Here is a 20,139-nt window from a genome sequence, read left to right as displayed (position 1 = left end):
TTTACAATCTTTGAGTAGTAGATTCTTCACTCATTTCTTTTAAATATTTGTTTAGGAAATACTGGTATTGAAAATTTTTCGTGTTTTTTTAACTTCTTTCTTTTATTACCTCATTAATAGTTTTTATTTTCAAGTGTTTATGTAGAGTGTCATTTGTAATATACCGTTCACAATGCACCTTAATATTTTAGATCGCGCTCTTTGTATTATTTTTATATTTGAATTGCTTGCGCACGCTATATAAGAACTCATATAAATGAGAACGAAATTTGTACTATATATTAATTTTTTTTATAAATTACCTGATAAATGGATATAAGCAAATCCGACAAATGGCATTTTAAATATATATATGTATATATATATATATATATATATATATATTTTATCTCCACAATCGCCGGACCTGACTTTCCAAAAATTTAATCAGTTGTTCAGTTTATCATTACAAGTGAAATGTTTCTTTAAATTATTCAAATCGGACTCTTCATTTTCTCAAAAACTGAATTACCATTTTGGGCACTTTTTGCCCCGTATCTTTGAAACGGCCTAACCTGCCTTTGCAAAAGACCAATCCGCACGTCTCCCCGTCAATACAAATCAAATGTTTTCGAATCATTCGAATCTCTTTGTGCGACCAAAATCGTGGACGAAAAATTGTATCCAAACATACACACACGCACACATACACATAAACATCAATTTCTTCTAAGGTATGCGAAAATGTTCAGAAACGCTTGAAACGTAAAGATATATAAAAAAATTAATTTTCGATTTTTTTGCGATTGCTATAACTACCCTATGGGGAGTTAATAATAATAATAGGTTTAGGCGTCTGCAACTGCTTAGTCGAAGCTTCGTGGGACGGAGAGTTTAGAACGTAGATATGCGCGGACGCAAAAGGTTTCGTACTCCTGTTATCGTTCGTCTGCGGTGCGCATGTCTCGAACTCGACGTGCAGCGATGATTCATGTTGTTTTTGTTTACAAGAGAATAAACGAGCTGCATATTTCGAGAATCAAACAGCTGACTGCTTATTACTACACCTTAAACTCGACTCACGTTCGCGCTAGTCATACTCTATATCTTGGCAAGTGAAGTTTTGCAAAACGTCCCACGATAAAACTTTTTATACTGTGATCAAAAATGTTTAATGGTTAATGTGAATTTTACGCATTTTTAATCGTTTATTGTGAATTTATCAATTGTTAATCTTAAAAGTAATACGCATTAAAGGTATATAAAAATTTTAGCCCAGATAAACCCAGATTTAAAATGATATAAGATGATAATTGTTTATAAAACTTAATGTGTCTAATATGGTTAAACAATGTTAAAGTGAATAATTTATATATATATATATATATATATATATATTGCATTTTTCATTTTTATTCCTTAGCTTAGCGAAACTGCGATTTATATAGCTAAATATGTCGAATCATCGCATAACATTATTTTTTACGATTACTAAATTTTATTTGATTCTATATTGAATAGTATAAAAAACATAAACTCTAGTATTAAATGAAAAATTAAATCAATGCTAACACGCAAAAGGACTATAACTTAAAACTTGTTTAGAATTTTTATAAATTATACAATTATGTTTTCGACAAAAATTGGCAAAACAGCTTCTAGTGGAGTTTCTGTATTTGGATCTCAACTTGTGGATAAAAAATCATCAACTCCTTACACTGATGCCACACAGGTATTTTCATTATTTTATATTTTCATTTTATATATTATTTCATTATATAATTTTGTTTAAAAGCCCTACCATTAAAAAAGTTTGTTTAAAATGCTAAATGATAAGAAATTAAAAAGAAAATCGTCTTAAGGCAACATTAAAGATTTCAGAGCACAATTTGAAAATGGTATATTTATTAAAAATTGTTAACTTTGTATTTATAAATACACTTCGGTTATGACCTGCGTATCGATATAATTTCAGCAATCTTCGTTATTTGTTGGCGAAGAATTATTTTAAACGTATTTCGTTTCCTCTGCAATTTAGTACCCATATGTAATATATTATCTACAAACACACACACACACACACCACACACACACATATATATATATATATATATATATATATAAGACTTATATGTTTATATAAATTATTTACATTGTAATTATTTCAATATAGATGCATAACTTACAATTAGGTCTTTATGAATACATACATAATATGCATATATATATATATATATATATATATATATATATATTCATATATTCATACATATCTGCACTTTTATAGGAATATTTAAATATACAAATATCATTGACAACAGTGCGTCTCTGTAAAACTGTCCCTGGGCGTTATTTGACATTGATGTATATATATATATATATATATATATATATATATATATATATATACGTTTGTGTGCGTGTGTGTATTTATATATAAATGTGTGTGCAATTATATTTGCATGCAAATAATATTTCCGCCATACATATAAACTTTTCTATATGACTCTTTTAGAAAATTCTGAACCCATCTCAATGCAATATGTTTAATTGGATCATACAAATTTTATTATACGACCAACAAATCTAGAAAATTGTCCTAGAATTAGAAAACTCGTTTTCAATGTTTCCAATGTTTTATATATATATATATATATATATATATATATATATAATATGTTTGTTTTTCTGTATTATTATTAATAATGATTGTTAAACTTTTGAACTAAGAGCTTTATCTTTAACACCTTTATCTTCAATTCTTCTGTTCAATTTTTCAATTCTTTTATTCAAAGTTTCGGGGATGTCCCCTTCTTCAGGATCTTAGTATCGAAACATACATTTTCCTTTTTAAATTTTTCTTATGTGGCGATGGATTTTTTGTTTCATCTGCTTATAAATTAACCTTACTATTATAAATAAATTTATATATAATTTAGTGTATGTTAATAATGTTGCTAGATTTTTTTTATTTATTATTTTGGCAATCAAGACTTACAGAGTCTTATAATACAAAACTGTTTGCCTAGGTAATAAAAAGAACAATCAAATAAAGTATACAATATACATAATAAGTAACAGCAATTAAGAAACTAAAGGAAAATAATAAAATGAAGTAAGAAATAATAACATAAATGAATAAAGATATCAAGATTTCTGCAACATTTTTAATTTCAAACTCACCAATCGTCGAAATGCATTAAAAACTATATTTGAATATACATCGAGAAAATACTTCTTCACCCTACTGAGTACTTTTTAACATTAATATATATATATATATATATATATATATATATATATATATATATTGTTTTAGTTTCAAACTTATGAGAATCAAGTATATTATTAAGTATATTGTTCCGCAAGAGCTATTTCTTCACAATTCATCGTTAGCAGTATCGTTGTTTTTTTTTTTAAATCATACGATTATTTATCAATTTTTTTTTAGATTAAAAAAAAACAGGTTGGCAATAATATTTGACTTCACAGCCTATTAAAATTAATTATATTTTGTTATGTATAGTGTAAATGGAATTATTTACGTTTAAGAAATTTTGTTTTATTAGTTAGTTTATTAGTTTTATTATTTTATTTATTTTTAGACAAACTCGATTTGAAAATCATAATTACATTTGATTTCATAAAACTCTAGAGTCATCTTAAAAATAATGTGACTGGGAGACTGTTATTTGATCATTTTATTTATAATACGCATATCGAATTTTGCTGGTAATAAATTTTATCATATTGTTATTATAGCGAATTAACAAAACATTATTAATTAATTTTCCGTAGGGTGTTATAGTAGTAGCAAAAAAATCGAAAATGAGAATGTATATATTTCTTTACGTTTCAAACGTTTCTGAACATTTTGGCGTACCTTAGAAAAAAATGATGTATGTGTGTATCTGTGTGTGCGGATACAAATTTTCGTCGACACATCAACCGCTTTGAATAATTAAAAAAACATTCGATTGTGAGACGTGCTGATTAGGCAAAGGCAAGTCCAGTCGTTTCGAAACTACGGTGGAAAAAGTGACTCAAAAACATTTTATTTGTATTGATAAAGCGAAAAACTGAACAAAAATTTGGGAAGGCAGGCCCAGTGGTTTCACAGATCCAATAAAAAAAAGCCATTTGTCGATCAAAAATAATCATTAGACACGTGCATATCAAATTATCAGATCTTTTGTAGAGATTTTAATAGCAATTTTTTTTTTTATATTTGTATGGGTTTTGTACCAATGTTTATTCGATAGACTGCGAGGCGGCGCTTACGCACTTCTATATTACTACAACTCTAAAATAGCTACACAGCACAATTACTTTTAAAAAAATTCAAAATATTCGAAAAAATTCAAACAAAAAAATTTGTTTTTGAAAAAAGTAAATTTTTTTCAAAAATTTCAAAAATGTTTAAAATGTTTTTTTTGTTCATAGTTAAATTTTTTTTTTTTTTTTAAAAAAAATCTTAATTTTTGGTATGGAAAGTTCCATACCATGGCACGATGCCATGCACCAGTAGATAAACTCTTATACTGACAAAATTACAGTGCGTAAATGGACTTTGCAATAATATAACTACTTAATATGGTATTGGAACCTTCTGTGTACGAGTTGTAGATGTTTTCATGAATGTTTTAAATCGTCGTCGTACGAAATATTTTGCAGACTATTTTAATTTCTGAAAACGGTATAATGCTCTTCAGTGCACAACTGGCGGCATTGAACCGACAATTATCGATTCGAATGTCGTCCTTGTGTGAAGGGAGTTTAAGGTTATTCACACTGCCAATTCAGTCTGGCATCTCGCGCCGTTTCAGCATGAAAAAGTCTCACCATTAACGAATCTATTCAAATTGACCTATTATACTTGTATATGCAAAATTATTTGATAAATTATCCGACGACAATCTGTATTTTATTTTATGTTGCAGATACTATATGCTTTTTATATTAATTTGTTTCAAACCATTCTACCTCTATAGTTCTTGAGTTTTCGTAGGTAAGCGTAGAGGACTTTTCAATGCCACACAGTAGTACGGTAATATATATATATATATATATATATATATATATATATATATATATAATATACTAGCTGACCCGGCAAACGTTGTTTTACCATACAAATATTTCTAGTATAAAATGTTCAGTACGAAAATAACTAATGACTGATTACAAATGTGGTGCATGAGTGATAGGAGCAGCCAACAGAAAATATATGAATAGTTTACCCACTGCAAAGCATGCCACATATAAATGCCATTAATAGTATATGCAAGTGCTAACCTAAGCTGAAACTGATTCTATTTAAATTGAACACACTTAAAGTTTCAAAATTTTGATGTACAGGCAACTCCCGTACAACACGGTAATTACGTTCCAGAAAACTAGCGTGTTATAGGAATCCGTGTTATAAGAGACAAAGAACTAGTACAAAAAGAGGGGTTACGTTCCCAGAATTCAAAAAAACATGCTACATATCACGATTTTATAATAAAGATTGTTACATTAATTCATTTTTTAAGAAGTAATATACATTACTTGAATTACATAATTTATTTCGTCATAATTAACAAGTGCTATCCAACATGATCCTTTTTTGCAACATATCCTCATCCTCTGAACAGTTTTCTATTCGCAAAAAAAAATTATATTTGCGATTACTTGCTTTTAGCAGAATGATATTTAAATATTTAACGCATGTAAAGTAATCTTTATTAAACTTTTATGCTCATTTTATTTAAAGAATTGCTTAAGAATTATTTAATATATTGGTCGGATAATCCTAGAATTTTTTTGAACGTACGCGCTCTAATGATATATATCAAATTAGTTATCTTTTGCACTAGTTTCATCACATTTATCGAGCAATTGTACGGCGATTTTACTAGTTTTAGAATAAATGTTTGCTTTTCATAGGTTTTACTATAATTCTTATTTTATTAAAACTTTCCTCAATTTTTAAATCGTGTTATGCAAAACCAAAAGTACCGAAAGTAGATTTGCATGCCCTATCAAAAACTGTTATATCTTCAAATTTTAATATTCAAACTCTCAATTTCTTTGCAAAACTATGTACTGTTTGTACGCATCGGGAAATATAAGTACAATGGGATAATAAGAGGAGTGGACAACCTTGAAAAAATAAATTGTTTTTTTTAGGCAAAATCTATGCTTTATTATAAGGTCCGGAAAATATGAATTAAAATTCAGTAAAAAACACTGACTGAAAGCGTGGGGAAAATTATTCGATTACTAAAATGATTATCATGAAATAAATATTTGTGGAAGGAGGGTGAACATTTAGAGATGTATGTTTATTTCAATTACAAATTAAAAAAATTAAAATGAAGAAATTTGACTTCAAAATTGAAAAAAAGTGTTATAGTTGGACAGCCCTTAACAAAAAAATGGTTTTTTAATGTATGTATATATATACATATACATATACATATATGGTTTCTTATTAGGTTGGTTGTATTGATGACCATAAACGATATTGAAAATGAAATTGACATGATCATATTCAAACTGGCGATATCTACCCGTACCGTAACGAAATATTCGAGAAATATATTAATTGTTTAATAGATTATTAGAAATACTGTAACATTATAAGAATGAAACTAAATTGCAAAGTCAAAATTATTTATTTGAAGTATATAAGTGAGCTTTAGAACTTGAACCAGAATTAAAATTAAAATTATGTTCGATATTAAAAAACAAATTTAATTCTGAAATAAAATCATTTTTTATTTAAGCAATTGTTTGGTCAACACAAGCAGAATGTTTTTTAAATCATTCAAATCGTGTGCTTAGTTCTCTCAAAAGTGCCATTTTTTGCACATTTAGCTTCGCATCTTCGAAATGGCTGGACCCGTCTTTGACAAAAGCTAATCACCACTTCTCTCCATCATTACGAATTGAATGTTTTTTGAATCATTTCAATCGGATGCCCGGATCTCGCTAAATCCGAGTTTCCAATTTCTGCACATTTGCTTCGTATCTCGGAAACGGCTGGACCGGCCTTTCCCAAAAACTATCAATAGAATCGATTGTTATTTCAATCATTCGAATCGGTTGAGCGGTACTCCCGAAAACGTCCGCGAAAAATTGTATCCACGCGTACATACACACACACGCATTAATTTTTTCTGAGGTATGCCAAAATATTCAGAAACCTCTAAAACGTGAATATATGCAAAAATGTTTATTTTCGATTTTCGGGCCAATTACTATAACTTACCAGGAGTTAAAAAATTTAAATTTATATTTTATATTAATTTAATTTATATTTTTGTTTCTCACTGTTCTTTTTATATTTGTTAGTGAATTTTTGATGATTTGTAAGTTTTTTAAACCGACTTTTTTGTATTTTTCAAAACATTTATTATATATGTATAATATGATAAACTTGGTAGTAGATGATGAACATACGTATATATATATATATATATATATATATATATATATATATGTATATGTATATGTATATGTATATATATATATACATATATATATATATATGTATATGTATATGTATATGTATATATATATATATATATATATATATATATATGTATATGTATATGTATATATATATATGTATATGTATATGTATATATATATATATATATATATATGTATATGTATATGTATATGTATATATGTATGTATGTATATATTATGTATGTATATGGTGTGTGTTTGAGAGAATGTGTTTGGAGAGTGAGAGAGAATGAAATGAGTAGGCGTTCAACAAACGTTGCAATATTATCAGCTGGATAGGTTATTATAGTTTCTTTATGTTGCATGAATCAGACTTAAAATATTTCTCACAGGTTTTATCAGGTATCCGCGACGGCTGATTGGCAAAAATATAAATAATCAATATGAAATATAGCAAATACCTCATTTAACGCCACAATGACGCATACTAAAAATGTACTACCTACCTAGATTATACATCTTAAAGATTCTAATAATTACACTATTTCTGTGTCAATAGATCGAACAAGTGAACATAAAATAATTGCAGAAAATGTTTGTTTCCTCTATTTGCTTGATATTTCTTTCAACATTTGATTAACATATTTAGTTCAGTGTAAAAATTAAATACAATTTAAAATAAAAATTTTATAATATGTTAATTATATATTTTTACTGTTAGAAATATATTTAAATATATATATATATATATATATATATATATATATACAGTGGCGTCGGAACCGTGTGGGCTGTGTGGGCTTGAGCCCACCCATGAATTTTGATGGGGGGGCTCAGCCCACCCATCAATTTGGGCTAATTTCTCTAAAAAAAAAAAACGAGCCCACTGCCTGTCTATCAAAAAAAAAAAAAAAAACGAGCCCACCCATTAAAATTTGGTTCCGACGCCACTGTATATATATATATATATATGTATGTATATATATTAAAATATTTAAAATAAATCTTTGGTGTTCGTGTATTGTCTATAAAACTAACTAGCGGTGAATGGCATCGTGCCTTGAGGTAAATTGCTGGAACTTCCCGTACCATAACAAAATATTCGAGGAATGTTAAATATTTTTAAATAGATTATTATAAATATTGTAACACTGTCTAATATTTATAAAAATTATATAAACTGAATCACATTGTTGAAATTATTTGTTTAAAGTATATTAGAACTTTAGTCAGAATTAAAATTAAAACCTGCATTATTTTCGATATACAAAAAAAAATTTAAAACAATTTTTTTCCAAAAGCAATTATTTTGTTAAAACAAGCAGAAAGTTTTTTGAATTGTTCAAATCGGATGCTTAGTTCTCTCAAAAACTCACATTTTTTGCACATTTAGCTCTGTATCTTCGAAATGGCTGGACTGCCTATGCCAAAAACTAATCACCTCTTCTCCCAATCATTACAAATTTAATGTTTTTAGATCATTCAAATAGGATACTCCGTTCTCTCAAAAACTCGATTTGTATTTTCTGCACTCTTTGCTCCGTATCTCCGTGACGGCTGGACCTGCCTTTGCCAAAAACTAATCAGCACAATTCCTATCAATAAGAATCGAATGTTTTTTGAACCATTTAAATCGGTTGATCCGTGCTCCCGAAAACGTGGACGAAAAAATGCGGACATACAAAACACACATAAACATACATCAATTTTTTCTAAGGTATGTCAAAGTGTTCAGAAACCCTCACAACGTGGAGAAATGCAAAAATTTTCGTTTTCGATTTCCGGCCCATTACTATAACTACTCTACGGGTCAACTTGATCAACTTTCCAGCATCTAGTTGATTAACAAGAATTAAAATTTAAAATAAAATTTAAATATCTAAAATGGAACCTGTTAATTATTAATTTTATTAAAAAGCTAATTAAACAATGTTAAAAGAAAGCATAGAACAAATTCTTAATCTAAATTTTTATTAATCATAATACAAATTCCAATAAATAAATTAAAAATAACATATAATTGAAATTGTTTTCAAAGTTGAAATCATTATACATTACTATACTTAATATATCACAATAATTGCGCATGTAATTTCACAATAATTTGCTGTATCTCAATTTGTTCGAGATTTGTGTTCTATAACTGTCTTGTTTGTTTCGATCAATTTATTTGTTCCTTTTTGCGTCATCACAGAAATCTAATCAAAAATAATATTACGCTTACACGATGTCGGTTAATTAAAGACATAGTTGTCTGTCGTTTTAGATACATTTATTAAGTTATTTTATATAAATTATCTAAAATAGTTGAGCATTAATTATCCTAGTATGATCGCATTTAACTTCTTTTTTTGAATTTACTGTCGCTTAGGAAAACTAAAACTATTGGATAGAAACTTAGTATAGATGTAATTAGATAGTAACTTAGATAGTAACATGTAGTTCTCCATACATGTAGTCCAATATACACACACATATTGAAAAAAGTTTTAGGGTAGACAACTTTTGAAAAAAAAATTAATTGTTTTTGAAGTATAATTAAGCTTTTCCTTGAGAAAAGCGGGATTAAAGGATATTCGATTACTAAAATGACTATTACGAAATAAGGGTTTATGGTAAGAGTTTAGAGATATTAAAGAGAATTGATGGCTGATTTTAGTCATACTGAAAGTGATTATAAAATTTCATAATGATCGGTCAAGCCGTTTCGAAGTAGTATTGTCACTAACATCATGACACACATATATATATATATATATATATATATATATATATATTCGGGTAGTCCTTAATATGGACATTTTCGAATTTTCTTGCTCCCAAGGGCTTGAATGCTTCCAAATTGATCAAAAAATCCTCTATGAGCTTTAGCTCTTAATATTGTCTTTTAGATAGTGCGGATTTCAATCAAAGTTTTGTATGGAAATAGCATGGAAAAATTTTCAAGAATTTAAGAAAATTTTTTTAGATATAACTTAGCGAACAAATGAATGAGTTTTATTCAAAATTCGACGCTCTACAAAACAAATTATAAAAAACCTGTTTTGTAGAGCGTTGAATTTTCAATAAAAGATGACACGAAATGTCACTTTTAATTCATTTGTCGCTAAGTTTTATCTTAAAAAACATTTTAAAAATTTTCTAAATTTTTTCCATGCAATTTCCGTACGAAGCTTTGATTGAGTTGCGCACTGTCTAAAAGTTAATATTAAGAGCTAAAACTTTTAGAGAATTTTTTTATCAATTTGGAAGCATTTAAGCTCCTGGGAGCAATAAGAAAATCTTCTTATATACAAAAATGGAGCTCGATAAAATGTTAGGTATGCAATTCGAAAATTGCTGAATGGATTTGGTCAATCTTAGTCTTGAAATATTTGTGCTAATCTAGAGATTGTGTAAAAGGTGAGAAATTGCTTAAAAACGCTTGTTTTTTATATACAGGTACATTGATATTTTTCTCTTAGATTCAATAGATTTTCTTATACAAGCTCTATAGAAGATTATATGTGGTAGGGGTAAAAAGAACCAACTAAACCTTTACCCTGGCAAAGATGTGAAAAATAAGATAAAACTAAATACAAAATTTAATATAAAAGGTATATAAGGAGTTTTACAAGAGATAAATTCAATTAATAGTTTTTTTTAACTCTGATGATGATTATTTAAGTGTAATCTTTGTAAAAAACTGTCAATGAAATTTTTATTTGATATTGGGTAAATAATGTAGCTTTTTTTTGGAAAATCTCTCATAATTTAAAATGAGACATTGGGTGTGTTTGCCCCCTATGGGATATAAGGGGAGAGATGGAAGTTTTTAGAAAAAATGGCAAATAACATATTTCTATATTAAGGCAATGGTTATTTCATATGTGTTATGCGTTGTATGTTGTTTGGTTTTTACAGCATAATTACTACTTATATGCTTAAAAACTCACATTATACATTGCGATGCTAAACGGAATATGCACCTAATTCGTAAGTTATTTTTTATACTAAAGATTTTTAGAAATATTTTTTATGGCTAAACAACGTTTGCCGGGCCAGCTAGTATATAATATATATATATATATATATATATATATATATGCCTGTTTCTTATTTTCCTCATATTCCCATTTCCGTACAATAGTGCATGGAGAATTGCATGGTAAAGCAACCAATAGTATTGCAATAGCGCTACGTCAGTACTAATATTTCATATTATTTATTTAAAATTATAATAATTAAAAATAACGTAGATAACCACAAATATACGTAAAATCAAAACAGCCTAAATAAGAGAATTGAGAATCGAAAAAAATCAAGTAAAAATAACAAATACTTACCTATCTGTTTAATATATCTATTCTATTGGCTTTTAAATCATATAGTATAGACTGACAATTGTGAGTCTGATGTTCTGAAGAAAGAACAATATAAACGAGATGTAATTATTCTGAACCAAGTCGCATTAAGAATAAGCATAAGATCCCATCTGCGCAATAAATGCGCGGATTAACATGTTGAAGGTGAGCTGCTAAAATACACATCAGAAACTGCGAACGGCCATAATGAACGCGGCCTAAAATGGATAGTTACACTATGGAAAACACAGCGAAATTGGATTGATGCCAACAAATTCAGATTTATTAATGGAATTATTAAACGTGCCTTTATTCTATGCGTTCTGAGGAACACATACATAATTACCTCTTTTAATAAATTTTCAATTTTATACACGTCATATTAATGTGAACCCCATTGAAAAAGTTATTAAAACCGCTAAAAAGTCAAAAATATTCTTTTGTCTTATATCTGAATGTTGCAGGATCTCTGGATCGTTTAATTACCCACTACTTGATATATGTATATTTTTTATTTTTATTTATTTATTTCCATTAAATTATGGGTTTCCGGCCAAAATATGCGCATTCTCAAAATACTAATAGCATTCACATCAATTATTTATAAGATTCAGTTATTCGCTTGGCACACTCGAAATCTGTTGACAAATTTGAAAAGTTAATATTTTTTTACTTACATCCGTACCGATATATTAAAATAAACGATATTCAAATATTGCAGTTTAATTCAAAAATTAAGTAGACGTTAGAAGTTCAAACAATCAAAATAAAATTAAGATTAAAAAAAAACACATTTTTTTGTTTCCATCCAATTACAACTGCCGAGAAGAGCATTCAGCAATTATTATGAAAGTGTAGAATAATATTTTAAAATAGTACCATTGGTAGTCATCTTAAGTTTGTAAAATATATAGAGAAAATAATTATAAATCTAAATTGTAAATTAACTATGCTAAATCTAATGGGTTTAATCTTCTTAATCTCTTAATAGTATTTCGAGAGAGCATGTTTACGCAAGTTCATTGGGATGGTTTTCCAGTCTTGTCTTGTATTTGGAAGCGAATTTTCTGATTTCTTGTAAAAATGAACTCAAAATAAATTGAATAAAAGTTATTATTATTATTACTTGCTTTCCCAGGGCGAGTGATTTTCACAAAAAGTATTTTCATATTCAAGTATGATTTATTGTAAAATAAAATAAAAAATTATAAAACTGTGTTCATAAAATCTGATACATTGAAAATAGTATTTTAATTATTATTTGTGTGAGGATACTCGAAACATCCATTTAGAGCCATTCGGTGTGCACAGCGCTTCAAATATTTCTAATAGAATTTTTTTCATTTATTATATCATAAATATTTTAGTCTTTCCCGTATCTTAGTAGTTAGAACTTTGGCCTTCCACTCAGAAGGTTCGATATCCACCTCGGACAGACTTAATATAGATGGAAATATGTTTGTAAGTTATAAATTGCGTCTAGTCGGCGTTGCTGCACCAAATTAAAAAGAAGAATCTGTATTTGAGAAATTTTTAAAATAAAACATAAAAAATAGAGAGAGAGCAACCATTGGGTTGCAGTCAAAAAACAAACTGATAGTGTTTGCAGAGAATAGGTCCTTTGCGAGTCCATTTGGATGGTTCTCCAATCTTGACTTGTATTTCGCTGCGAATCTACTAATTTCTTCTGCTATAGTGTGTATGTTGCAGTCCTGATGGACAAGCCAATTAGGAACATATCTGGGTGCCTCTAGTATTTTTCTGAGGACCTTGTTCAGAGATCTCTGTAAGATGTTTGTATTGGATCGACTTGCACTACCCCAGAAAGAAAGGCAGTAAGTTTCAAGACCACTTTGTATATAAGAAGTTTGTTGTAAGTAGATAGTTAGGCTTGGGACCCAACAGCCAGTATAGCTTTTTGAAATTTACTTCAAGCTGGAATGGTTTGTTTATGATGTGATTTTTCCATGTGTCTTCTGTCCAAATGAAAACCAAGGTATTTTACTTGTTCAACCTGAGTTAATTGAACCCCATTTAAGTTGATTGTGACGGGCATGTTGTTTATTTCTAGTCTCCTAAATTTGTGCCAAATTTCAAATAAATCTAGGTGTTGTTGCAGAGTTTTAGAAGCGGCTGTATAAAAAACAGATTTATTAATTATTTAAATTCCATCCATAAGAAATATATACGATCGTATAGTAGTTTTTCCATTATTTGTAATATAATTTAATATAATTTTATATAATTTAACAATAATAGTCAACCTACATTATATGCAGTCACATAGATAAACTATGGATGTTAAGAAAGTCAAGGATGATAATATAACTAGTACAGTGTGACATTTTTCTTAAGCTATATGGCTGAAACTGGTCTAAAAATTTCAAATGATTAAGTTTAAAAAATATTTGTTTCGAAAAAATTATGATTATCATTTGTAATTACAGAATTCTTTATTATATACAACCATCATTAAAGTAATTGTAGTAATAAAATAGTATTTTATATGCATTTTTGGTCATTGTATTGTCAAATTAGTTACAGCGCCTTAAAATTTTAATTTGTATTGGAAAATAAATAAATTCTCTATTGCTATCATATTATAGATTAATCAATTTTTATTATTATTTTTATTTTTTCATTTACATATAAATCTCAATCTTTCTATAGATAGACATTGGCTTGGAAATTAACAGTGGCATTTTCTAGAAGGAAAACCCAAGGGTTTGCCTTGCATTTTTGTACTACATTCTAATTCAAATTTTATCTTATTTTACAAAAATGAATAAACTATAAAATACGCATGAAGTTACAAAAACACAGGAATGCTTCACATACACATGGAATTAAATATATAAAAATTCAATAGGTATTACTTTGGTCATGCATATAAGAAATGCAACATGATATTTATTTACTTATATTATTTGTAATCAAATAGTAAAAACAACAGCACTCCAACTTTACAATATGTTTTACTTACTAAATTTTAAAAAGTTGAAGTCAACGGATATAAATAATTCAATAAGAGTCATTGTGATGCATTTCATCTAATGACCACTCGTTTGCTTTGATAAGAACGAAGCAGTTGAATCAACTGTTTAGTTTTTAACAACGCAAATGTTGATATTAACGAAGTTGTTTGAACCAGTTTCAACTGTTTAGCAAACATCACCTATAGTTGATTTTTCATTGGTATGAAAAATAATCAAAACTAACGATAAGAGTTCTGTAAGCTGTTATGCAGAGACTTCTCCTCTACTACGTAGTTATTTATTTATTTATTTTATTTACAATAATTAAATAGCAATCATAAAATAAATTTCTATAAGCTATTGTGCTGATTATTAGAACTCCAGTAACAGTACTGGAGTTCTACATATATGACATGATGGAGATCACCCCAGTGGGATACTTCATTTTAATGCATTGGTCCAAGGGATGCTTCTTCTTCAATCTTCTAATATGTGAGGCATGACGGGAATTAATGTGGGGTTATTGTGGTTGATGATCTTGTCGTGATGAATTCCGCTTCTGTTTTTCACTACCTCCTGGACAGTATCGATTCTTAGATCGTTATGTAGTATTTGGTTGCTGACATACCAAGGTGCATTTGCAATACACCTTAAAAAATTTTATTGTTTCCTTTGGATAGAAATTTTTGATTTACTAGCGCAACGTGGTTATTTAGAAGGCGGTCCAATGATTGTCCTTTATTATTTGTGATCTATGATCACTTGGGGTGTTGACGAGAGCTCATTAACCCTAGAATGGTATTGTGCTTAACAAGTGATTTTTTATCCGTCTTTTGTTATTGTATACTTTGTGATAATCAAAGGTTATTTCAGAAAATACAAAACTCTGGTTTAGTAACAAATAGTCGCTTTATTTTTTCAAAATGTCCATAACAAACGTACCAATACCATTCATTCTTTTCTGTAGGTACGCCTCGGAGGCATGCAGATACCGTTCTGGGGTTAACCGTGTCGCTTTGTTTCGCAAAAATCTTACCGATCCATCCAATTATTTTTGATAATCATGCGAATCAAATATTTTTGAATCATTAAAATCGGTTAGGCCTCCGTGGCCTAGTGGTTAGAGCTGTTTTCTTCCAACTCGGGCAGTCTGATGTCAAGCAATAGTGACATCGGTTTCTACTTAGAAATATACACAGCAATATGTTTCCAAGTTAAAATTGTTCTTACCTGGCATTGCTGCAGCCAATAAAGAAATTCTTATAATAAAATATATGAAAGAGAGACAGGTCAACCGTTAGGTTGCCTTCTAAAGAGCCACGTTATTAAGAAGTCACAAGCTCATAAGAGTATTAAGTTCTCTTAATATAAATATAAAATTATGAAGAGACTTATGTGGCGACCATAGCTCATTTGGTACCGTGTTCGACTCACACGACAGGGAATTGCATCGAATCCTGTCATTGACTTAGAATTTATGAAAAAATATATATGTAGTTAATTCAAAATTAATTAGAATTAAATTTGTTAAGTAGAATGGCTGAGTTGTATTAAGAGTAAAAGATGAATGAAGAATAAAATGGAAGGTAGAAAAGAACTAGAAACTCCGAATGAAAGCAAAAATTGAGGAAAGAGAATGAAAATGTCAAATTGAAGAAAAGTAATTGAAAGAAATTGAAGAACAAAAATTAAGAAGAATATATAATTGGGTATAGATTATATAGATTGAATATATTATAAGACTAGGTGGTATTGGTATTTTTCCTTGAGGCAAGTTACATAAACTTCCCTATATGTGTAAATAACTGACTTAATCGGTTTAATATAATAAGTGATTAAAAGTATTCCGAGTGGATTTATTACACATAATTGAAAATGAACGATCACTTTGACACGGGGTATTTTCTAAAAGCAATAATTTTTATAATTGAACCAGTTTCCGTGGGACTTAAGTTTAGTATGTTCATTAAGTACTCTATCGTTATACCAAGTAAACCATTTAATTTTAATTTAACAAACATCAAAAAACGTCAATTTTCTCAAACTTTGATGAATTTTTAAAATTAAACTGCTCTAGATACAAAGCTTGTCTAAGTCGTCATCCAAACGAATTAGCGTGTGACCTGCTCAAGCCTTTACCACCAAAGCGTCTCAAAAAAAGAATCTGCAATGATTTACTACATCAAAATACATAATATCTAAGAGGTGCTATCGTAAGATAGAGATCCTTCTTACGCTGTCAAATAATATATACATGTAAAGTAGCTGAATGTACTGTGTCAACAGTAAATTACAAGAAAACGGCTCAGTAGATTTTCACCTAAAACTAATCAGTATTATTCCCAACTAATATCTTTCGAACAGTTTTTGATTTTTTAAAATCGATTCGGTAGTATGAGCTTAAATGTGGACGAAAGGTTTACCACTTTTTTCCAAATTACAAAGAAACGGCTTGGCAGATCATCGCACAAAACTGACAAACGATAGTCCTCATTGAGATACATCAAATGGTTTTTAAATTTCTGATATCGGTTCAGGCGTTTTTGAGAAAACGTTGATTTATGGCAAAAAATCTGTTCACACACACACACACGCACATACTATTTCCTAATTTTGTCTCATTCGATTCAGAATGGCTTGAAACGTCGAGAAAACATAAAATTAGCGAATCGGATTCTTTTATGAAATATAAACTTCTCCTTCGGGAAGTTAAAAATAGTACGATATAGAATATAAATGAATAAAATGTTGTAGGTAGCTAAATGCTCAGAGTAAGCGAGGCCAAATAAAATTTAAAAAAAAATGGTATTTTTCCCCGAAAAAGTGACAAATTTTAGCATGCAACATCAGAAAATTCGAAACGCAGATATCAAAAAATTATAATTATTCGATTTTTGTAATGTACACTATAAAAAGTTAATAATTAATTAAAATAAATTATCTATTAAAAACTTTCAGAAAAGTTAAATTTAAATACAAACAATGTGATAAAAATTAAGTGAACGCATTTGAAGATTGATTTAGAACTATCCTGAATTAAGAGACGAGATTTTCGTACATAGTGAAATATGCAAAATGAACCTATAAACTCATATATACTCGTATAGAAAAATATATTTATATTTATATGCACAAGTGAGAGCGCATGTAAACGAATATTTATAAACGTGAACAGCATTGAAGTAGTGCGTCACCATGTACAAGACAGACCCTGAGCGTTTATTATTTGTTGACTTTGAAAATGCGCGGGTCAATAACCTAACACCAGCGATCACGTTTTGCTTGTATTATAATGACCGTCTGTGAACGTACCTGCAAGAATGTATTTATGTTTACACGAACGCTAAATTATTGTTATATGTAACACATCGACATATACCCAACACACACACACACATATATATTATATATAACTAACAACCACCTGCATGCACTATTTATTTATTAGGTATTTCAAATTTTCGTTTCGAGACTCGGTTTATCTCATCATATTGCAGCAATAATTTTATATTTGACTCATTACCCGTAGGTCGAACGGGTAATGAAAGAAGTAGGTGTGAGTGACATTTTTTCTTAAGACAATTTGCGAAAACTTCCCGACATGTTTAAATAATCGACATGAACAATACGAATTGAGATTTAGCTACATTTAGAATTGTAACGATAAATTTTGAAATTTTGTCACGACTCATTATTGTAAATTTTAATGATCCATAATATATTAGGATGCTCTTTAAGTCCATATGAACAATGATTACGCATAATTTCTAACTAATATATTTCGATCAGTTTTTAAACTTTTCAAATCTAGTCAGGATTTTTGGCTCAAACATGCACGAAAATTCTTGCACTTTTCTGCTAATTTTGAAGAATCGGCTCTACCGATCATCGCAAAAACTAAAGAAAAAACTAATCGACGCGATTCCTTATTGTGTTTTCATCATATGGTTTTTTAAATTCTAGAAACCGGTGGAGCCTTTTTTGAGAACCCCAACCTATGGTTCAATTTTGTCTCTCTCACACATATCCAATTTCGATGCCAGATGCTTCAGAATTTCTTGAAATGTCGAGGAAACATAAAATAGCAAGTCGGATTTTCTGGCAAAAACATATAATTGTCCTTTAAAATGTTAATAATATAAACGCATAGTGTAAAATGCTAAATGCTATATCGAGGCCATACATACTGGATTGATAAGCATTGTATTTATCTATATACTTAATAAATTTATATATTGAATATATTTTAAAAAAATTGAACGCAATTTACTAAAAATACATTTTGAATTGTTAAATTAATTATTGGTTATTATCAATAACATATCGAGTATTGCATTTGTTTACTGAATAATTTCAATTTTCGGAATGATTATAAGAGTCAATAGATAAGAGAACAATCGGTAATCCAACCTATTAAGTTGATAGACTCACAAACTTGTTATCTGTCTCCTTATAATAATTATTTGTCTGGAAACGTATAAATGCATATACACATATGAATACGATTAATAATCTGCATGTAATGAGCAATACGCCGGTTTTATAAAATCTACAATTATTTATTTTATTAACTAAACATGGCGTATATTTTATGTCGAATCCCCAGTTTGTAATCGATAACTGCTATTTAATATACTTTAGTTTTAAAATCTCCAACCTGAGAGAGAGATCACCTGTTTTTTTCTCATATTTGCTCTCTAAGTCACTTGTAATTATCTGTTGGTATTATAAACCACAAATGATAATTTACATTTTAAATTTTTATAGTAAGGAAATCTGAACAAACTGATCGTATACTATACTCTAAAATAAGTCAATTTATTAACTCCCATAGGGTAAATCGCAAAAAAAAACGAAAATTATTTTTTTTTTCATATCGTTTCGGTTTTCTGAACATTTTGGCATACCTTAGATGATGTTTAGGTTAGAAAAATTGATGTGTGTGCGTGTGTTGTGTGTGTTCGTATACAAATTTTCGTCGACGATTTCGCGAACACGATTAACCGATTTGAATAATTCAAAAAACCTTCGATTTCTACTGATAACGAGACGTGCTGATTAGTTTTGTGGCAAAGGCAGGTCTAGCGTTTTCGAAGATACGGATCAAAAAGTGGAAAAATGAATTTCACTTTTTGAGATAACGGAGCGTCCGATTTGAAGAATTCAAGAGTACAAATTTTGTGTACATTTATATGGGTTCCGTATAAAATATTTACGCGTTAGACGATTACGCGGGCGCTTACGCGCTTTGATATTTCGACTCCAAATCAGCTATGCAGGACGATTGCTTAAAAAAATTATCAAAATTTCAAAATAAAAACAAAACCAAGTATTGAAAAATAAAAATTTCAAAATTGCTTAAAAATCTATTTTTTTCATAGTTT

General features: G+C 28.7%; 1 protein-coding gene across 2 annotated transcripts in view; it reads left to right on the top strand.

Moving 5' to 3' along the window:
- The first annotated feature begins 1,010 nt into the window (after positions 1 to 1,010).
- Positions 1,011 to 20,139, top strand: part of LOC113377220 (putative transcription factor SOX-14) — a 40,914-nt gene continuing 21,785 nt past the window's right edge. Inside the window, exons 1-2 of one of the 2 annotated variants that reach the window (XM_026617456.1) lie at positions 1,011 to 1,156; positions 1,403 to 1,711. In XM_026617456.1, coding sequence (XP_026473241.1) covers positions 1,607 to 1,711 — 105 coding nt within the window. In that variant the 5' untranslated portion in view covers positions 1,011 to 1,156; positions 1,403 to 1,606. Of the gene's footprint in view, positions 1,237 to 1,402; positions 1,712 to 20,139 lie in introns of both variants that reach the window. The other variant, XM_026617455.1, reaches the window with a different exon arrangement.

This window comes from Ctenocephalides felis, unplaced genomic scaffold (genome assembly GCF_003426905.1).
Source record: "Ctenocephalides felis isolate EL2017-DRISC unplaced genomic scaffold, ASM342690v1 CF-g0.4_SCAFFOLD_01886, whole genome shotgun sequence".
Taxonomy (NCBI): Eukaryota; Metazoa; Arthropoda; class Insecta; order Siphonaptera; family Pulicidae; genus Ctenocephalides; species Ctenocephalides felis.
This window is presented reverse-complemented; position numbering and strand designations above follow the sequence as displayed.